Raw genomic sequence first — 19,095 nt, forward strand, 5'->3', positions numbered from 1 at the left:
TTGAGTGGCACTAGAAGAGGAATATTTCAGTGCCAGGACAGTGTGAATGAAAGGTGAACTTTTGGGAATTTTTCTCTTCCAACAACGCTTCATGTCACCTGTCCCTTGATGCAGCACACAGCTGCTCCTCTTACTGTTAGTTTACTTTGATCACTACTCTACAGACATGGGTCAGCGGAGGGTTAATTACAAGTCTAGCCGCAGCAGTTTAAATCACACCGAGCAAGTTATCGGGGGAACCGGAGAGCCGAAGCTAATGGGTTCACTACTAGTCTTGCGTGGCAGCCGTGCAGACAGCAGGCAGTGCAGGAAGAAGTGGCCTGTGCCTCCTGTGCCGACTGGCCCTGTGGGCTGAACAGACTGACACCAAATTGCCTGTGTCCTCCTCCACAGTCTGCTCTGTCCATGGCAAGATGCAAATGTGTGGGGAGTTATGTGTGTTGTGTGATGGAAAGCAGGAGATGCTACAAATTCATGTGTATAAGAAAGGTTTGCTTAGAATTCAGGCTAATAATAGGGATCAACATGGAGGAACATTTCTGATATCAGGTCTGTGAGTATGACAAGGTCACAGCATGAGGCTTCGCAGCCTAGTTTGTGGTCTCCACATGAGAACAAGGAGCCAATCTGCTCAACAAGGCAGAGCTGAGGCGGGGCAAGGAGCAGCTGTTGATCTTGCCCCCTCTCATTCTGACACTAATAGAAAAGCAAATGCTTTATTGATCAGCGATAACACAGCTGGACATGGATGTGTTATAATTAAACAAAATGGGAGTTAACTTGTTGACTCGAGAACAAGCATTCAGTGATTAGCCTACAAAGATGCTAATCAGTCAGGTTTATGGGCGGTTTGGTGGTTGATCTCCATGATGTCTTCTCACTGTTCCTCTTGTGTATTTCAGTGCCAGATTGCCAGGAGCAGGACATTTTCCTTTGGCGGAAGGATACGGGCTTCGGCTTTCGCATCCTGGGAGGAAATGAGCCCGGGGAGCCTGTAAGTATCCTCTCACCTTTAAGTCTTATCAATAGTTTATTGAAACAGCCGATGAATTAATAGATTAAAATATAGACAACTATACACCTCATCCATACTATTGATACTGATTTCCAATGCTCTGTCCTTTTCTTTTAGTGTACTTGTTTTGTTGGTTTTGTCTGTCTTTCCTTTTCCTCTTGCTTTCCTGTTTAGTTCCCCCCTTACAGCAGAGTAGCACCGGGTCCTAACACCTCATTTTCTCTCTCTAACTGGAGCCGTTGCTCTCTAGAGGATCACATAGACAGCTTGTTAAGCGAGGCAAAAGCCTTACCCGCCAATCCTTCTGGTTACGCGCCGTATATTTGTCTTAAAAGGAGGGAGTAGGAGGGGGAGTGGAAGGCAGATATTGAGGAACAGAGGGAAATAAAATGGCAGCAGGCTTTAGGTCTGCCCCACAGGAGTTAGTACTTGTTGTTTGTGCCAAACACAGTAGTTGGGTGCTTGTTTCTGTCAGAGCTGTGTGTACACTCCCACACAATGCCTAAAGCAAACAAGCTTCTGCATGGCCCCAGTAGGCCACACTGGCCCTCTTGGTTTCTCTGAATGTCAGCCACAAATACCATAAAGTAATGCAACAATAGACTCTGAAACTCTGCTGTGTTTAAGAGATTAATTTAAAATCTGAAGGAGATAAGTCACACTGAGTCTTAATTAGCCATAGTATCATAATTATAAAGCTTCTGTATTCATGTCACGATACAGTAAATGACATAATTTGATAAAAAGCATTGTTTAACAAACCCCCCTTACATCATGCATTGTGTGTGCTCGCCTTTTCCAGATCTACATAGGCCACATAGTGAAGTACGGGGCAGCAGATGAGGACGGCCGCCTGCGGTCGGGCGACGAGCTCATCTGTGTGGACGGCACGGCGGTGGTGGGCAAGTCTCACCAGCTGGTGGTGCAGCTGATGCAGCAGGCTGCCAAACAGGGCCATGTCAACCTCACTGTCAGACGCAAGACCCCAGGATATGGAGGTGATGACAGTTTTACATAAAACTTGTGCATGTGTGTTCATACATGTGTCATACACGGCCACATAACGGTGCATGTTATGTCAACATGACGCACCCTGCTTTCTTTTCTGGGCACGTAGGCAGGCAGAGGTTCCTGACATTAATACTTGAATCAAAAGTTGTAGAAATACATTGTTATACTTGTCAAACCAGTTTGTTCTCTTCCTCCTCATCCCCAGTGTCAAAAGGAGAAGGTGACGTTCCTCCATCACCGGCCTCCTCCCACCACAGCAGCACCCAGGCACCTAGTCTGACGGAGGGCAAGCGGACCCCCCAGGGAAGCCAGAACTCGCTCAACACTGTCAGCTCTGGCAGTGGATCTACCAGCGGCATAGGCAGCGGTGGCGGAGGTGGCAGTGGGAGTGCGGTGGTGCCTGCCTCCCTGCAGCCGTACGACGTGGAGATCCAACGTGGAGAGAACGAGGGCTTCGGTTTCGTCATCGTTTCATCGGTTTCCAGGCCTGATGCTGGCACCACATTTGGTAAGTGAGGCAGACTGAGCCGGAGCTAGTTGAGATTGACAGGGACTTCTATCCAATGTGACATGAGAATTTGTTTTGTTTACTATGGGCTGACTGTTTGACTTCAAAGGATAACGCGTTTCAATTTAGACTTTAATTTGACTCAACAGTTTGATTGTTTGGGCATTTGTAATCTGCACTGGTGCATGTTTCTGAAGATCATTTTTCCCCTCGTGATTAATTTACTCCCTTTGAGAAGCATGAACACATAACAGAGCAATATTTTGGTTTCAGAGCACAATACTTTTCTGAACCCAGTTTTAAAATATATCACCATTTGATAGGGATTCTTCAGGATTCACTAAGTTAAATGTAAGACTTTTTAAGATCTTTCTAATACCACAGAGAATTCACAGTCACACTGTCCTATGATGGAAAACTTTCTTTTAATTTATCATTATATGACACCAATTAAATGATTAACTAATTTACGTTTTTGCTAGAATTGGCATAGTTTAGGCCCATAATGGGAAAATTAGCTTTCTATAGCCACTGTAATACTTCCTATACTTGTAATGGTGCTGACTGAAATGCCATTAAAAAGGACTGAACAGCATCCTGTGAAACCTTTGGAAGTTTATAGGCATATAATGTCTCATGACAGCCTGCAATTAGATACAAAAACATTTTATAACTCCCATCACTGCTTAGGGCAGGCAAGAGAAAATATTTAACACTTTTGTAAATGAAATTTAAGAGTTTTTATTATCTTGTAATGCCTTCTTTGAATTATGAAACAAAATTCAAAAGTTTAAGATTTTTCAAGACCTGCAGACACCCAGAGCAATATGAAAGAACCCTTGAGTTAGTGCATTAAAACAGCACCAGCCTCCAACACTTACCTCCAGACTCAGGACTCACATCCACAGAGTTCATAAATGCACCACTGAGAGAAATGACTGATGCCATCTCCTGGCAGAATTACAGTATTTTTACAGTTACTGCTCATTGAGTTTCCTCCACTTTATGAATTGCAGTGGCTTGTGGCGTTTGACAGGAGTGCACTTTAACCGAGGTCACAAACCCACGGTCATGAGCTTAGGGATAAAGAAATCTCTTCATGTGCTGAGCGCACCCCCCCGGGATCAGACTGGCTACAGCTTTATCACAAACACCATCATCACAGATTCATGCCTCACAGCTGCTCACACCACTTCATTCAGCATGTAATTGGAGTCTACTCAGCACAGTCCATAGCTGTCTATACCATTTACGCATTACGGCATATCAGCAGCATTGCATGTATTAAAGTTGCTCAGGCATTGATGAGGAATTGTAGATGTTGTCCTCGAATAAACTTGGTATTAACCTCCAAGTGATGAATTTCCAACACCAATGTCATTCCAAGGTCCCTTGTATAGTTAGCCATTATTATGATGTACTGTGGTGTGTCACAAGCAAAACACAAGAATGGATGAGACATTATCCGCACTGACTGCCCAGGGAAAAATTCATTGACCCCATGGGCTAATGGTGTTGCTCTGCAAAATGCAGCAAAAGAATTAATGTATTATTTATAGTGACACCAGTGACAGTGCTAGTCAACAACCATGTCAAAACGTCTTCTAGTCTTTTGAGGTTCTTTTTTTTTGCTGCTGCCGAACTGCGCTCCCCTGCTCTGCTCCGTCACTATTCCTCCTGGGAGGATGAGATGAATGGACTTTGAGCTTTCATGTGCTGATCAAGGATCATGCTGTAGCATCCTGCACTCACTCTCCTTATGTACTCTAACATGCGGGACATGAGCGGAAATCTGACAGAGGAATGTGTATTACAAAAAATGAAAATTAAAAAATACAAAACTGCATGGCACTATGGATTCTTCCAGGAGTACTAAATGTTTTTTAGGTCTTGGAAAGGCAAAGCGTTTTCAGCTGATTCAATCTCCCATACACCATGGATACGTAAACCATTTTGCTCCAGTCCACCAGGGCCCATCCCCCTCTCGTCCCCTCCTACTATGACCTGGGGTTGGTGTTGTGTTTAGCAGATTAGGTATTAAATCCTCGGGTACTTGCCACACCCTGTAATGTTCCATATCTCATTATTTAGACAGACTGACAGGATACAAATGCATTTTTCAATCAAGAGAGAGGCAGAGTAGCTGCGGACTAAGGTGATGTAATAAATATGGATGTTGCAAAAAGTACTGGCTGGAAGGGGAAGCGCAAGGAGGAGCACAGATAAAGGGTGTGAGATGGAGGGAAGGCAAAGAGAACTGGAGATCCCCAGGGTGTGTTCAGGGCTTCTGTGTAAACAAGATGTGCAGTATCGAACACTGTCACTCAGATGCAGATTGTATGTCTTGCAGTGCTTGCATTGACCAACAATTAGCACTATATATAGGCACATCTCACAACAGATTGCTCCTCTTTACAAATCCTTACCATTTCCTGAGGTCAAGATCCCACGGTTCATGCTATGTCATCATGCTATGAGCAGTGTATTGATAGGCTGTCAAGTGTTAGTCACAGAAGGTTCTCACCAGTGACATATGATTAACAGTCCATTGATTAATACGTCAGATGATGGGGGTAGAGAACATGCATATTCCCAAAGAGCCCATGAGTTTAGGTTTTGCCATTACACCTCCCTTCTAATGCATGTAGTATTTTGCATGTGTACTGACTGCAACATGTTAGGATGTGCACACAACCTATTGGTATTCTGTGGGTGAACTGGTGATTTTGATAATTAACCTTTCCTCTCCTCTCTTTCTCTATGTTTTCTTTATCCTTTCCTTTCTTATGAATATAAATTAATATAAAAAAAAATCAAACAAATAAATCAAATCAAATCATCACCACATTCTACTCCTAACACACAAAATTTACACACAAACAAACATGTATGTTGACACAAAAGCTGGAAATGCTTGTGTGGCCATGCCTCACAAAATAGGGCGCATCATTGAGGGCAGCCCGGCGGACCGCTGCGGGAAGCTGAAAGTCGGGGATCGGATACTGGCTGTCAACGGCTGCTCCATCACCAACAAGTCACACTCGGATATTGTCAACCTGATCAAGGAGGCCGGGAACACAGTCTCGCTCAGGATCATCCCTGGTGATGGTAAGACTTTTGGCTTCCAGCCTCACATGGCTGTTTCATAATGCAGCATGATGTGACTTATTCATGGATGTGGTGGGAAGAAAAGGGCACTGCTGCTCTTCACAGGCTAGAGCACTTTTCATCAGGGTGTGAACCTTGGTATCTCAGAGAGTGAGTCACCGAGTAGGAGTAAGGTGAAGTTGCCCCCAGAAACTACTGTAGTACTTCCATAAATCTTCTCTCTCCCCTCTCTACGCATTGTTATATGTAGTTAGGTTTTATGGATGCGTTTACTGTGTTATGATTAGATCAAAAACATGTGTTAAATGGCAATTATTTAGCCTTTGTCCTTAATAATTGCATTAACTGTTTTTCATTGTGACATGACTTGGCATGGAGCCCATCCCAGCTGACATTGCGCGAAAGGCAGAGAGCACCGTAGACAGGTTGCCAGTCTATCACATGGCTTTTCCATGCCACACTAAAATTAAATCACAACACAGCAAAAAAATGAGGAGGTTTACTGCATTTCAGTGTTGTCCAGCAGAGAACTGCATAGACCTATACCAATATTAAATGCAAAGCACTGTTATTGGTTTTCATATGGAGGTGCAAAGGACCTTTTTATTTTTTAAAACGGAGGCAAATTGTCCATGCCAAAATGAAAAACAGTCACGGCTCTGGGGCATGACTCAAAGGTTTAGTGTCACTGATAGCAGCATACACAAAAAGAAAACAAATATTTCAATGTGTATTGCACTTAACCTTGGTTCTTTGTTTGCACTGTTTATATTTGGACATTTTAAATCCTCCACAGTTTGTGACCCAAAGCTCCACATATTGGGTAAAATAATGTCAAGTGCTATAACAAGGGTCCCTGTTACTTACTACCACTGGTCAACCAATGAAAACACTAGGCAGAGATATGCAGCAGTATCCTCAATAGAGACAGAAATTGAAGCTTAATGAAGGCTGGAGGTGAGGGAGGTGTGGAAGAGGGAGGGAGGTGTGTTTGTCTCACATACACAAATACTCATGCTGGTGCGTGTGCATGTATGATGCAAGGTTTTCTAGTAGAAAACATGTCATGGCCTTATAAAACTGAAATGATGGCATTTATTAGTTCACCATATTCTCATTTCAGACATCACAAAAGATGTGTGTGGATGTAGAAAACTGTTCACCTCATAAAGACGAGGCGGCCATGAGGAGGTTATATCTGTTCTAGTAAAGATGGGAAACTGAGTAAAAAGCTCGATACGGATGAGTCAGGCTGACGCTCTTGCCAAACACAAGACAGAGCTGTGCTCCTGCCAGTTTCAGTGGATACTAATATGTTCTGCAATGTTCTTGCAGGTGATAATATAGAATTAAAGAGAGGCATGAAATTATGAAACAATGATGCAAGTCATTTTTCTTTACTGCTGTTTTTTTTGTGCAGTGGGGCCAGTGTCGTCCATGAGCAAATAGCAAATGACAACATCACAGGCAGTTAGCATCAGGTCGAATAGAGCAGCCTGCGGGCGGTTCAGGGGACTCTTCTGGACAGTAACATTTTGTTCTCCAGAGTTTCTTTTCAGAATAACTAAAGGCAAATTCATTTAACAAAAGCAGTCATTTTTAGTTTAGTTGTTTGTTTATTTATCTATTTTTTTCCCCTGTTTCTTTCCAGAATCTTCCAATGCTTCTCTGCTGACCAATGCTGAGAAGATAGCTACCATCACCACCACACACACACCTCAACAGTCCACAGAGTCAAGGTAGGTGCTGATGGATGATTTTTTATAATACACAAATCCACCTCTCCTTCTAGAAAATATTCTTTAATGCAGCACTGTGTGGCTTCATATGAGTCTCTCTCTTTTTAAGGAATAACTCAAAGTCGAAAGGAGCTCCGCCTCCTCCACCCACACAAACTCAGACATCACAGGTAAGAGAAGATGTTTTCACTCCACAGTTAATGATCATTCGGGTTTTCCATCAATACATCATAGACCAAACTCACATTTGTCACGTACCATAACACAAACTATAGCAATAAACAGAGGAACACTACTGATCATATGTCTACATAAAGCCTTTTTTATCTGCTTCCACAGTGACATAACATACTGTATATGCAGGGATAGCTACACTTGTGCCCTCCAACATGGTAGTGTTGTGAAAGTGTACGCTGATGAAAAAAAATAGTGGCAGGCAAAAACAAATGAAAGTGATGAGGAAGTTCTAACCCTCTTTAAATAAATGCATGAAACGAACATAAATGCTGCATTTCCACTGCATTGTTTTCCACAGTTTGAGCTTTGACTGGCGCTCTTTCATTGATCTTGATGATGCTGTGTGGGTTCTGTGTCAAACTAAGTATTAAAAATCAAGATTGTGTTTGTGCATACAGTACATTTTAATACAATTCTTATTTCACACACACAATCATATTTTGGATTAATTCTAACTATCATTCTTGATAATTATATAGCTTTGAGGATTTCTTTGCATGATAATTAGCAAGGCTTTCCTTCCCCTTACTTGAATGGACCTCTTTTGTTCATCTTAAAGTAAAGGTTCTACAGTATCAGTAACATCAGACATTCAAATGTGACTGAGTAGCTTAATTTTGAATAAAGCTCTGGACCTGTGAGAACTAGAGAAAATGACTGTGGAGGAGACCATACTTCTCTTGGCAGGGAACTTTTGATGAGTATGGTAAGTTTTGGGTCCAGCCCTTGTGCTGCCCTTGCTTAGTGATCTGTACCCTGCTCACAGACTCACGCAGCATTAATTATTCATGCATTCCAAGGTATTGTACTGCCATTGACATTTTGTAAGTTTTTGTGGGACATGGCTTGATTAGTCCTGACGTGTGGACTCACCCTTTGACTCTGCTGTGCACCATGGATTAGTCACTCCTCCTCTCTGGTTTCACTGTGACTTTCTCTTTATCGCCCCTTTTCTATCTCATAGGACGCTGAGTTCTACTCTGTGGACCTCGAGCGTGACAGTAAAGGTTTTGGCTTCAGCCTGAGAGGAGGACGGGAGTACAACATGGACCTGTATGTGTTGAGACTAGCGGAGGATGGGGCTGCTGTCAGAAATGGAAAGATGAGGGTATGAACATAGAAAAAAAACAAATACAGGAACTCTTTTTTCTCTCAATAATATCTTTTACAGATCTTGGCAGAAGGTCTATACTGCACTGCAAAGCCAAAGTACAGAAACAACAAACAGTTGTACTATATCAAAGACCAGATTCTGATTTCTTTACATCTCTTTTTTTTTTTTTATGTCAAATATAGAATTCAAAAGAAAACAGCATGTTTAATGTGGAGTTACTACAAAGGTTAAACCAAACAGTCAACTGCACAAGGCAAAAGCATGAGAGCAAGATCTGCTTAAACCTAGATGGTGAGATGGCAACAGCTAGCCAAAGCTAAAGCTAAATTTGCAAACTGTTTTCCATTTGCTGATTCCTGTAACTGAAATATATTAATTCTAATGAACTAACATCTTGACTATTCAGTTTGTTGTACAAAATAATATGGCAGTAGCTAAATCCAGCAATGGACAATTAAAAGCAGCTACACTTGCCTTACTACACAGGTAATAAACCAAGCTTTTTGCAGTAGCTTCTTTACTCTAGTGAAATCATTGATTTGGAGTATTATTTTGGTTTCAGAGTAATTATTAGCAAAAGGTACATGGAAAGCTAAAACGTTTTTTCCAGTTAGTCTTGAAAATGTTAACACCTTTTTTCTCAAGCCTGTCCGCCTTTGTAGAGTATTACACATTGTCCTTTCTTTGCACACCATTCATGAGAAATCATTATTAGCTGGCTTTGACAATAACTTGGCCTCTGTTCTGTAGGTGGGAGATGAGATCTTGGAGATAAATGGTGAGAGCACAAAGAACATGAAGCATTCACGTGCCATTGAACTGATTAAGAATGGTGGTCGGAGGGCGCGGCTGGTCCTCAAACGGGGAGATGGATCTGTACCTGAATATGGTAGGTAGACATGTTTCAAATGTTTTTCTCCTCTTCCTGTAAATAAACTGATAATGCCAGCGTTGAAATCTTATTATTGATGCAGCTGTACACACTGCAGACTAGAATTAAGCTTCTTATCTGCTTAGTGCACCACAGGGGCATATTCTCATTTTTTAACTGATTAACATGAATGTTATTACTGCAAATGATAAACATTTAACAGACACACTTTCTGATCCATTAATTTAATTTAAGTGCCTGTCGTGATTTCAGCACAAGATTGAACTCTCAGATATTAGTGATCAATAAAGGAATGGTTGCCACAAAAGCTTTTCAGAGATTTATACTGAATAGGTTCTATAACACAGATGTCGAAGTAATATTCCCTCCCAAGAGCTGCGTGCTCTGCTGAAAGATTATTCCGCTCACAGTTTGAGTCATATTGTTGTATTTCTCAGCATTATTTTCTGGTTGATCTCGGGTTTAATTTTCTGACACTTCTCCGTCTCTCAGATGTTTTTTTTTCTTATTATATAAAGTGCAATGTTTACTTGTCTTTCACAACAAACACCTTCTTCTCTCTATTAAAATGCTCTGTAAAACGGCCTCTTGTCTGTTTTATTTGTCCTCTCCTCTTTATTCCTACTTCTTTCTTTCTGATTGTTTCTTGTCGCTGGGCTCTTCCTCCTCTCTCCAGCGATGATGGCTCCTCATCTCGCTGTTGGTACAATGAGGAATGACAAGATGGGAGAGCCCTGTTTCTACCTAATGGGCCAAAATCAGACCACGGTTTGTAGCCAAAAGTCTGTCCCAATCCACTCTCCCTGTCATCTTCTTCCGTTCGATTTTATCCACCCTTCCTTCCAGCTCATCCCTACCTGCATCCCTCTTTGTGTGTCTGCGCGTGGTTGTGTTTACGTAGTGTACTTGCTTTATGTCTTGCCATGCCTGAATTGAACTTACTTGTTTAACTTTTGTGAATCCGAACGCGAACAAATCCTTCCCCTTCCACAAGTGTCAGACCCGATGTTTTTTTTTTTAATGGGACTAATTTTACCCCACTGCTCATCACGTGTCACTGCCACAGCAACCTGTCTCTAATTTGACAGACCTGCAGCCAAACAAACTCTTGTTTTTTTTGCTTTTTTTGCTTTTGGTTTTTCTTCCCAATGATGCACATTGAGTTGTTCACCATTTGTTTTGAATGATTTCTAGGTGCCTGCTGTGTCACTGATAACCCCTGCCCTACACTTGCCGATGTGTTGCACCTGCTGTTGTTGCTGACATCACCTTGTAAAAAGCCCTGTAGATAAAATATATTGAAGTGATTTATCACTTCAATGCAATTTATGTGTATAGATGTATAGATGACAGAATCAATTTAGATGTGTTTCTGGGGATATATATAGCATATGAAAGAGCACATGTATGCATGATTTCCATAAATCTCTGCATCGACCTGCTGTCATGTCAATGCAAGACCTTACATGAACCTACAAGGAGAGTCATGTCTGCTGAACACAATAAATGTCATGTCATTGATGTGAAAGTTTTCCCCAACTTCCTTCCATTCTTATGTGGTATTTCTAGTCAACAAGCTTTTCCTCCTTTCTCCTCTCCTGCAGACGGCAGCAGTGACAGGCACCCTCCCACACCCGGGGCACAAAACACTCCGGAAGTGAGAACGCTGCCACCCAACAGCCGATATCACACCCCATTGGAGTCCAGTTATCCACCAGACCTTCACAAACCATCACGCCAGGAGGAGGCTGCGCGTGGCCGAGACAGGGACAGGAACAGGGACAGGGCTGGGTCAGATCAGATGGACTACCAAGGCCGGCAATTTAACCCCCACCATCATCACACCTGGAATAACAATCACAGTCAAAGTACCCCCAGACAGCAGTCTCCAGACAACAGTATCAGCAGTAGCAGTGGCAACAAGAAGAGCCGAGGCCGCAAAGTCAAGAAGTCCGAGTCGGAGAGCGGCATCTCTAAACTCCTAAAGACTCTGAGGAAAGACAGCTCGGGGAAGAAGGCTGCAGCTGCTGAGAAAATGAGGGGACGAGAGCTCTCAAGCAGCAGTTCTACTTTGGACGGGAGGTTTCGACTGCAGCGCCGCGGCTCCCTTGACCGCTCACCAACCCGAAAGCGCACCTCATCTCCTGATCGCCGGCGGGCCAAGTCCATGGACCGCAGAGCAGAGCGAGCACATCGGGAACATACGCCTGAGAGGGAGTACGATGATGGAGGGTTCCTCGCAGTCACTCCTGAACGTAAGTTCTATGAGCGCAGGCTCCTCAAGGACTCACAGATGGCTGGGCGAGTCAGGGAGGCCACAACGCCCGAGCGCACGAACAACAACGGGGATTCCTCATCTCTTTCCAGGGGCCGTACATATGATAGGGCCACGAAGAATGGAAACCTCCTGAGAGACACTTCCTCAGAGAGGAGGGAGGAGAGATATCAGATGAACGGGACACCGGAGAGACGATACAGAGTGGAGCGAGACTCATCCCCTGACAGCACCTACAGCCGGGACGAGCTGAACTATGCAGCAGCACCCAGACTGAAGGACTATTACAGCATGATGAAGAACAACGCTGCACACAACAATGCTGCCTACAACAACACAGGCCATAACAATAACACAGTAGGTCGCAGCCCAAACCAGCTCCCTGAGCCCAAAAGAAGGCTGTACAAAGAAAGCCCCAAAGACCTCAGCATCTAGAGCAGAGCAGAGATCCCCCTCGCCACTCTCTCCTCTATCTGTGCAAACTACAGTATGTACCATACACTGGAATTGGACTTCTGAGGATACTAACTCTTGCTTTATTTGGTCAACTGGTGTATTGATTGATTTGATTGACTTGTGATCCCATCCAGAGATTGATAAAACAGCAGGAGTACAATCCTTATATCAGTTCATACTGGTTGTTTTGTCATTGTTATAGTTATTTTGAACATAACAGAGGTTGTTGTACTATAGTAAAGGTATTGTATGTGCCTGCATATGAAATCAGTGATATTGCTTTTTGTAGGCATTGCTGAATCTAAATATTTGTTCCCTCAGAGGTATGAAACATGCTTCCAGTTGTGGTAACTTCTAACTAACTACTAAGCTTGTTTTCAACTTGTTTTTAGATGTCTTTTCCATTCCTGAATTGCTTTACTGAACAAACTATAGCACAAGACAGTGATGGTTCACAAGAACTGTGAAAATCATGTTGGACTTAAGGCAAAAATCTAAATTTAAGATCTGATGGTAAAACTAGAGTGATAATTATATAAATAATATATGACTTTTTTGCTCACTATTTATTTTTAATTTGGCACATATCTTGAGCAAGCTTTGTTAAACCTTTAAGGACCAAGGTAGAAGTGCACACTGTACCTGGGAAAGCATGCTGTACCCTTACTTGTGTTGCATCGATGAAATGTGTGGCAGCTCACCACCCTTTGCCTAAATACACCCACACACCTCTGAAATTAAGAAAGGAATCAGACAACTCGTGAAAATTGGCAATGGTGTCATTCGTTTCTCACTTTGAGTAGGATTGTAAAAGAACTTGAATACTCTGGGCCTTGGTTCCTTAGTGTGTACTGGAGCAAAACTGCTCCAGTAGACTCTCTGTTCTGGGAAAATGGGAGTTATCTAAATTCGATATTTAATATGAGTCTGCATTATGCCACACCAGCTTAAAGTTGCCATAAAATAGGATTTTTCAGATATGCCAAAAAAAAAGAAGTAAAAAAAGTTTAAAACAAACAAATGTGTAAATTTCCCTGTGCAACCTGCATGTGTAAATTAAAGTGTAGTTTAACCACTTAATCTGATAGGTCTGAGTGAGAATAATCGATAAGGAACATGCGCTGTAATTCCACAGTAATTGTTAGCCCTGTCCTCATGTTGATTTGCGCACCGACCACCTCCTGGGTCCTGACACAAAGAGCTGATGTAATTTGTTGTGTTGGTAACATATGGAGAGTCCTGGTACAGGAGACGACCAATCTGCCATGCTGAGCCATGCTGTCATGCCACTGGAGTCTGACTGCTGCTTTATAATGTGTTTTGTGTGTATTCTCTGTTTTATGTTTCATTAAAGAACTAAATATATATTGGATAAACCACAACAAATGCATTGTTTGATCACTGTTGTCGCCATGGTACTGTATTTAACAAAAAAGAAGAAAAAAAAGAAACACATTAAAGAAGTTAACCTGTTGGCCATCACCTGTAAAGAACTTTTCCAATGTAACTATTAGGAACCTGTCAAGGAATAAAATGTTGCCTTTTTCTTGTACAAAAGAGAAATTTATGAAAAACCTCAGCAGTGAGGAATGTGATATTGTGTTTATATCTCTGAAATGGACCTGATGATTTATGGGAAATATGTTGATTTACTCTGGATCAGGTATGTAAAGACATTTTAAAATGAAAGACTGTATTTGGTCAATCAGAAACTGTTTGATGGTTTGAATCTCTCTCGATGGTTAGCCTGCCTTTGTATTATAAAGCACTTGTATGCAGTCTGTGTTCTTCAAGCATTATTTCTTGCAATGTGCTCCGGACATAATGCTGTCTCTGTGTTGATAAAAGCAGTACATGTATATGGGCCAATCTTTTTTATAAAACTATGCATATATAAATACTACATTGTTCATAGCTTTATTTGACCCATGAAGCTATACATAACATTAGTCTAAGTACAAGTAGATGTGGACTTATCCAGCTTCTTTCCTTGAGATGGATTACAATGTATATGTAGCTATCAAAAGAAGTCTGTGAATGCTATTTTTATTATCAAATAAAGTTTTCCATACAAATTCAAAAAGATTTCATATTTCTGCACGGCCGTTTTTCAGTAGTGTCTCAGGAGAGGCTCTTGACTGTTCACTCTTTTTTTTATCAAATCACTCTGGTGTGTCAGTCGCTACATTTCAATATGCAGTATTAGTGACTTTGTTTTATTGAAGACTGGAGGAAAATGTACTAAATTTAAAAGTAACATGAGAAGTCAGAAGTATGGGCTGTCAGCTGTTCTGCCTTCTTTGTCTACTTTAAAGGTATTTCATCTATTATAATATATAGGTATAACAGTACAAGCACTACTGCCTCCCTTCATTATTGTCCTCAGTGAAACAACAAAAGCACAATTCATGTTTTTTTTTTTGTTTTTTTTTATTGAAGGTGCTGCAATAACAGTAATAATACCACTGATGTTCTTTGTCACCTCTAATGGTACAATATAATAATGCAATAGTAAAAATAGACAAATCAATGGACACTCTATAGAACCAAGCTTCTTTTCCAGGGCTAATTTTTATTCTATTGGACACCTCTAAATTTCCCATCACTGATATTAATTTACAAAAGAATAAATAGTATCTTCTCCGTGTGACAAAAAGTTTTTTAGATTGGCATCTATCAAATATCTTCATAAAATTTTTTAGAGTATGATTCTGTTAATATTTTGGTTCAAAATCAAAGCAGCAAGTAATTAGATTTTTTTTTTCTTAAGCTCTAAGCTAGAGCTGGAGTTCAAACTGCTTGGTGCTAAGACTTCTCCACTATTCTAATGGTTGCTATAGCTACACAATGAAGGTCATTATGAGAGAGATGTTGAGGTATTTGTTTTTCCCCAGTCTGGCATAAACCACAACTGAGAACTGAGGAGGAGGAAATCACGTCATTATTTTCTGTGTCTTCTTATACTGGTACAATTCATCGCAGTGTTTTTTATAGAGTCCAGCGTTTGAGAAATTAGCATTCTGTCCATCCATTAGCTATACCACTTATCCTTTTGAAGGTCATGGGTGGGGGAGGCAGGTACACCCTAGACAGGTCAGTAGTCTATCAGAGGGCTGACATAGAGACACAAACAACAATCCCTGCTCACATTCACACCTACGGGCAACTTAAAGTCACTGGTTCACCGAACCTGCATGTCTTTGGAACGTGGGAGGAAACCAGAGTACCAGGAGGTAACATGTAGGTACCAGGAGAAAATGTAAACTTCACACGACAGGCCAGCCAGCAGACTTCTTCTTGCTCTGAGGACATTGATGAACTACATGTACGTCATTGTTATCTGCAGTATCTTTCCCCTTTTAGTGACATAGTAGTCACTATGGAGTCTTGAATTAGTGTATTATAAAATAAACATTTGATCAAAATCTTGTTTCATAGGTTCTGACAGCTGAAGAAAAGAACAAAATTTTTAATCTAATTAATTAGTTATTAATTCTCCCAATATTTCTTCCAATTTTACTTTTATAAGCAGTACAGAAGCTGTATAAATCATTTATAACCCACTAGAATGTAGTGGTACACAGCTTTAAAGGACATTTTAAGTATGTATTAATGCACAGTATTTGTCAGAAATTATAATTTCAGTGAAAACTAATTTGTTAAACAATATTGTTATTCATTATCATGTCTCCTCTGATGGGTACCCACAAGAGGAGTTAGAGTTGTTGAGAAATATATTAATAAATATTTACAACTATATTATAGTGTATTCATTTTGTAAAGGTTTATATGCAATATATTACTTATTCTTCTAGGGACTATATGGTTTGTGTGAAATATGATGGAAGTAATGAACGCAGGTGAGGACTAATTGTTTCCATTACATAACCTTTACATCAAGGTGTCTCTTGGCAATACAGATTTGTGTTATCCAATAAGTCTTTGTCTGTATTAACCTTTAATTAATGTGATTAATATTCGTCATAAGATAGAGTGTTGTGTCATGTGTATATTTGTCCCTGATTAATAATGTCATAATCTCATTGCTAGGCCAAGCTCTAAGTCCAAGGTGACCTCTGATTTAAATTAGATTACAGTAGCAATGCAGATACTGCTATGAAACACTATCAAACACAATTCTTTGTACCATTCTAAGTTGATGTACCATCAAGTTCTAGCAGAAGAGCAGTAGTCACTACAGTAATATCTCAAAAGTAGAAATTCACTCGAGACATAAATGCATTCTGAATAAGTCATTCACATTTATTCATTTGATTAAATAAACTACAGTCATATGAACTTTGCCTCCCAAATTGTAAGTAAAACATAAACAGGATGAATCATTTGCAAAGTGCGTTTTATTTTACGTTGCCTTGATTACATGCCTCTACATTCAAAAATAAGCCAATATCATATAGGATCCAACTGTAAAAGATAACATTTTTCCCCTTTTCTCTCAGGAAAAAAAATCTTATAGATTGTTAAGTTGGATATTCTGTACATACAGGAACAACTCTGTAATGGGCTGACCTTTCCTGCAACTGTCTTTAGGTTGAACCAACTCGTTTGTAAAAATACAAAAAGGAAGTTATTTCTGTAGACATTAGCCTTCAGTCGTTTCCCGGGGGGAGCAGAAGTCTTCTTCTTGGATAGTGGATCATGGAGCCTTTGTTGATGGCCCCTTTATGCAGGAGACACAGAGCTGGAGGAGACAGAGGAGGCTTCGGTCTTGGAGGCAGTACTGGATGCTCCCTCCTCTTCCTCGAAGGGATTCTTCCCGCAGCACAAGGTGGTGATCATGCAGTGGCGGAACTGCTTGTTCAAGCAGATGTAGATCACTGGATTGTAGATGGAGGAACTCTTGGCAAAGAAGGCGGGGAGGGTCATGAAGACTGGTCCGAACTCAGAGCCCTGATGTGTGAAAATATACCAGGCCACACTTGCATAGGGAACCCAACATACCAGGAAGGCGATGACCATGATCACAACCATGCGGGTGACTTCCCTCTCAGCCCTCTGGGTGGTCTCAGACTCCTGTTGGGCAGCAGCAGCCTCTTTGACAGCACAGAGCAGACGGCCATAGCAGAAGAACACAATAGCCATTGGAATGCAGAAGTGGCAGACGAACATGTAGATGACAAAGGACTCATTGTTGAAGCCTTCTGCACGTGTGTAGTAGTCAACTCCACATGAGCACTGCATGCCTTCAGGGATGTAACGGGACCAGCCAACAAGAGGGGGTACAGCGCAAGCACTGGCCATAAACCAGGTGAAGGCCAAACCCATGATTGCGTGATTCTCCCCAAAGCGGAAGTTGCTGATGGGCTTGCAGACAACCACCCACCTTTCAATAGCCAGAACAACCAGTGACCAGAGGGCAATCTCACCACCGAGGGTAGCAAAGAATCCTTCCAGATTGCAGCCAAGACGACCTAGAACGAAGTAGCCATGCATAGAGGTGTACATCGTTGTGGTGAATCCTCCAAACACCATGAAGAGGTTAGCCACCGCAAGGTTCAGCAGGATGTAGTTTAGAGGGGTTCGCAGCTTCTTGTGTTCGATGGTAACGTAGAGAGTGAGGAAGTTGATGGGGAAGCCAAGAAGGATGAGCAGGAACATGTAGGCACCCAGGGCAGCATAAGCTGCTGGGTTGACAAGGTAGTACTGAGGGTATTCATAAGGACTCCGGACAATGCCGGTAGTGTTTACCATAGGGACATAGAAAAATGGTCCCTCGGTGCCGTTCATGGTTGCGGCTTGCGGTTGCGATCAGCCCTTCGGTGGTGTTTCTTCTGGCTGTTCAGGAGAGTGATGGAGCGGGACCTTGCTACAAATGGACCCAGGTGGCCACAGTCTGGCTTTTAAAAGGCACACCTTGGATTATCACTTTCCAAATCCGTCAGCACAAAGTGATTTAGGCCACAGTTAATATCTAATCCAGCCACCACTGCAAACATAACTGACCACTCATCAAGATATTAAGGTTACACCTGCTCACCTGCTCTATCATCCAACTATCCAATGTCTGTTTACTATAAAACATGATAACATGGTACCTCATTAAAAAAAAAATCATTTTTTTGTGCACAATGAATTTGAAAGCTAGCTTTGAGGGAAACTGTCTGTGAACAGTTCAGATATTTTCCCATATTTGTGCAAGTTTCCTCCAGGTGCTGCCAACTTCTTAGGCAAAAACATACAAATTAGAGAGGAATGTCACCACTGATTTGTTTCTAAATGTAAATTTTAGTGCCAATGTGTTTTTATCTGTGTGATGGACTTGTCACCTGTACACTATGTCTCTATTGAGAGACCCTGAATAGCACAAAGTAGGCAAGGAGTTGAATTAATATGAAGTAATTTCATGACATGTAGCCCCAATCTCTTACTCATTGATGCTATTAATTATAACTTTTATTTTTAAATTTCACTTCAAAGTTATCTGATTTTAGTCTCATTCTGAAGACATTTCTTGAATATGCAAAGAGATGGGTGTTTTTATATAGACCATTGTAGTGAGTACAGACCCAGGTACAGTAATGGACTATCCTGGCCAGCAGCAGAAGATAACAGGCTTTGAAAATTTACTAAAAAATATATCCTAGTCTTACTAATGTGTGCTAAGTGGTTGATTTTCTGTGCTATATTGAATGTAAAGCAGAGGCAGTGCTGTTGCTGAGTGGCGGACCATCTTAGCTGTTGGTAAAGAGCTCAGCACTTTCCTAATGGGTGTTGTATTA

The 19,095-nt window shown here is 41.4% G+C and overlaps 2 protein-coding genes across 16 annotated transcripts in view; one reads left to right on the plus strand and one right to left on the minus strand.

The window, feature by feature from the left end:
- The window catches only part of LOC139620744 (membrane-associated guanylate kinase, WW and PDZ domain-containing protein 1-like), a 91,172-nt gene extending 76,732 nt beyond the window's left edge, over nucleotides 1-14,440 (plus strand). For 11 of the 15 annotated variants that reach the window (XM_071476560.1, XM_071476559.1, XM_071476561.1 and 8 more), the window contains 9 exons: nucleotides 903-994; nucleotides 1,818-2,013; nucleotides 2,232-2,534; nucleotides 5,439-5,642; nucleotides 7,294-7,381; nucleotides 7,491-7,551; nucleotides 8,583-8,726; nucleotides 9,483-9,621; nucleotides 11,229-14,440. In XM_071476560.1, the coding sequence (XP_071332661.1) occupies nucleotides 903-994; nucleotides 1,818-2,013; nucleotides 2,232-2,534; nucleotides 5,439-5,642; nucleotides 7,294-7,381; nucleotides 7,491-7,551; nucleotides 8,583-8,726; nucleotides 9,483-9,621; nucleotides 11,229-12,334 (2,333 nt within the window). In that variant the 3' untranslated portion in view covers nucleotides 12,335-14,440. Of the gene's footprint in view, nucleotides 1-902; nucleotides 995-1,817; nucleotides 2,014-2,231; nucleotides 2,535-5,438; nucleotides 5,643-7,293; nucleotides 7,382-7,490; nucleotides 7,552-8,582; nucleotides 8,727-9,482; nucleotides 9,622-10,300; nucleotides 10,393-11,228 lie in introns of all 15 variants that reach the window. The other 4 variants (XM_071476572.1, XM_071476574.1, XM_071476573.1 and 1 more) reach the window with 2 other exon arrangements.
- Nucleotides 14,441-16,593: 2,153 nt separating this feature from the next.
- LOC139620746 (rhodopsin) lies at nucleotides 16,594-18,198 on the minus strand. Its single transcript, XM_071476575.1, has one exon. It carries the CDS (start codon nucleotides 18,101-18,103, stop codon nucleotides 17,039-17,041), a length of 1,065 nt encoding a protein of 354 aa, XP_071332676.1. The 5' UTR covers nucleotides 18,104-18,198; the 3' UTR covers nucleotides 16,594-17,038.
- Between the last annotated feature and the right edge of the window lie 897 nt (nucleotides 18,199-19,095).

Source organism: Trachinotus anak, unplaced genomic scaffold, assembly GCF_046630095.1.
Source record: "Trachinotus anak isolate AG129_WGS33_773 ecotype Australia unplaced genomic scaffold, CSIRO_AGI_Tana_v1 ptg000004l, whole genome shotgun sequence".
Taxonomy (NCBI): Eukaryota; Metazoa; Chordata; class Actinopteri; order Carangiformes; family Carangidae; genus Trachinotus; species Trachinotus anak.

Bases quoted from the DNA above. Each gene is read 5' to 3' on its own strand.
- LOC139620746 (XM_071476575.1), bottom strand. From the start codon at position 18,103: ATGAACGGCACCGAGGGACCATTTTTCTATGTCCCTATGGTAAACACT.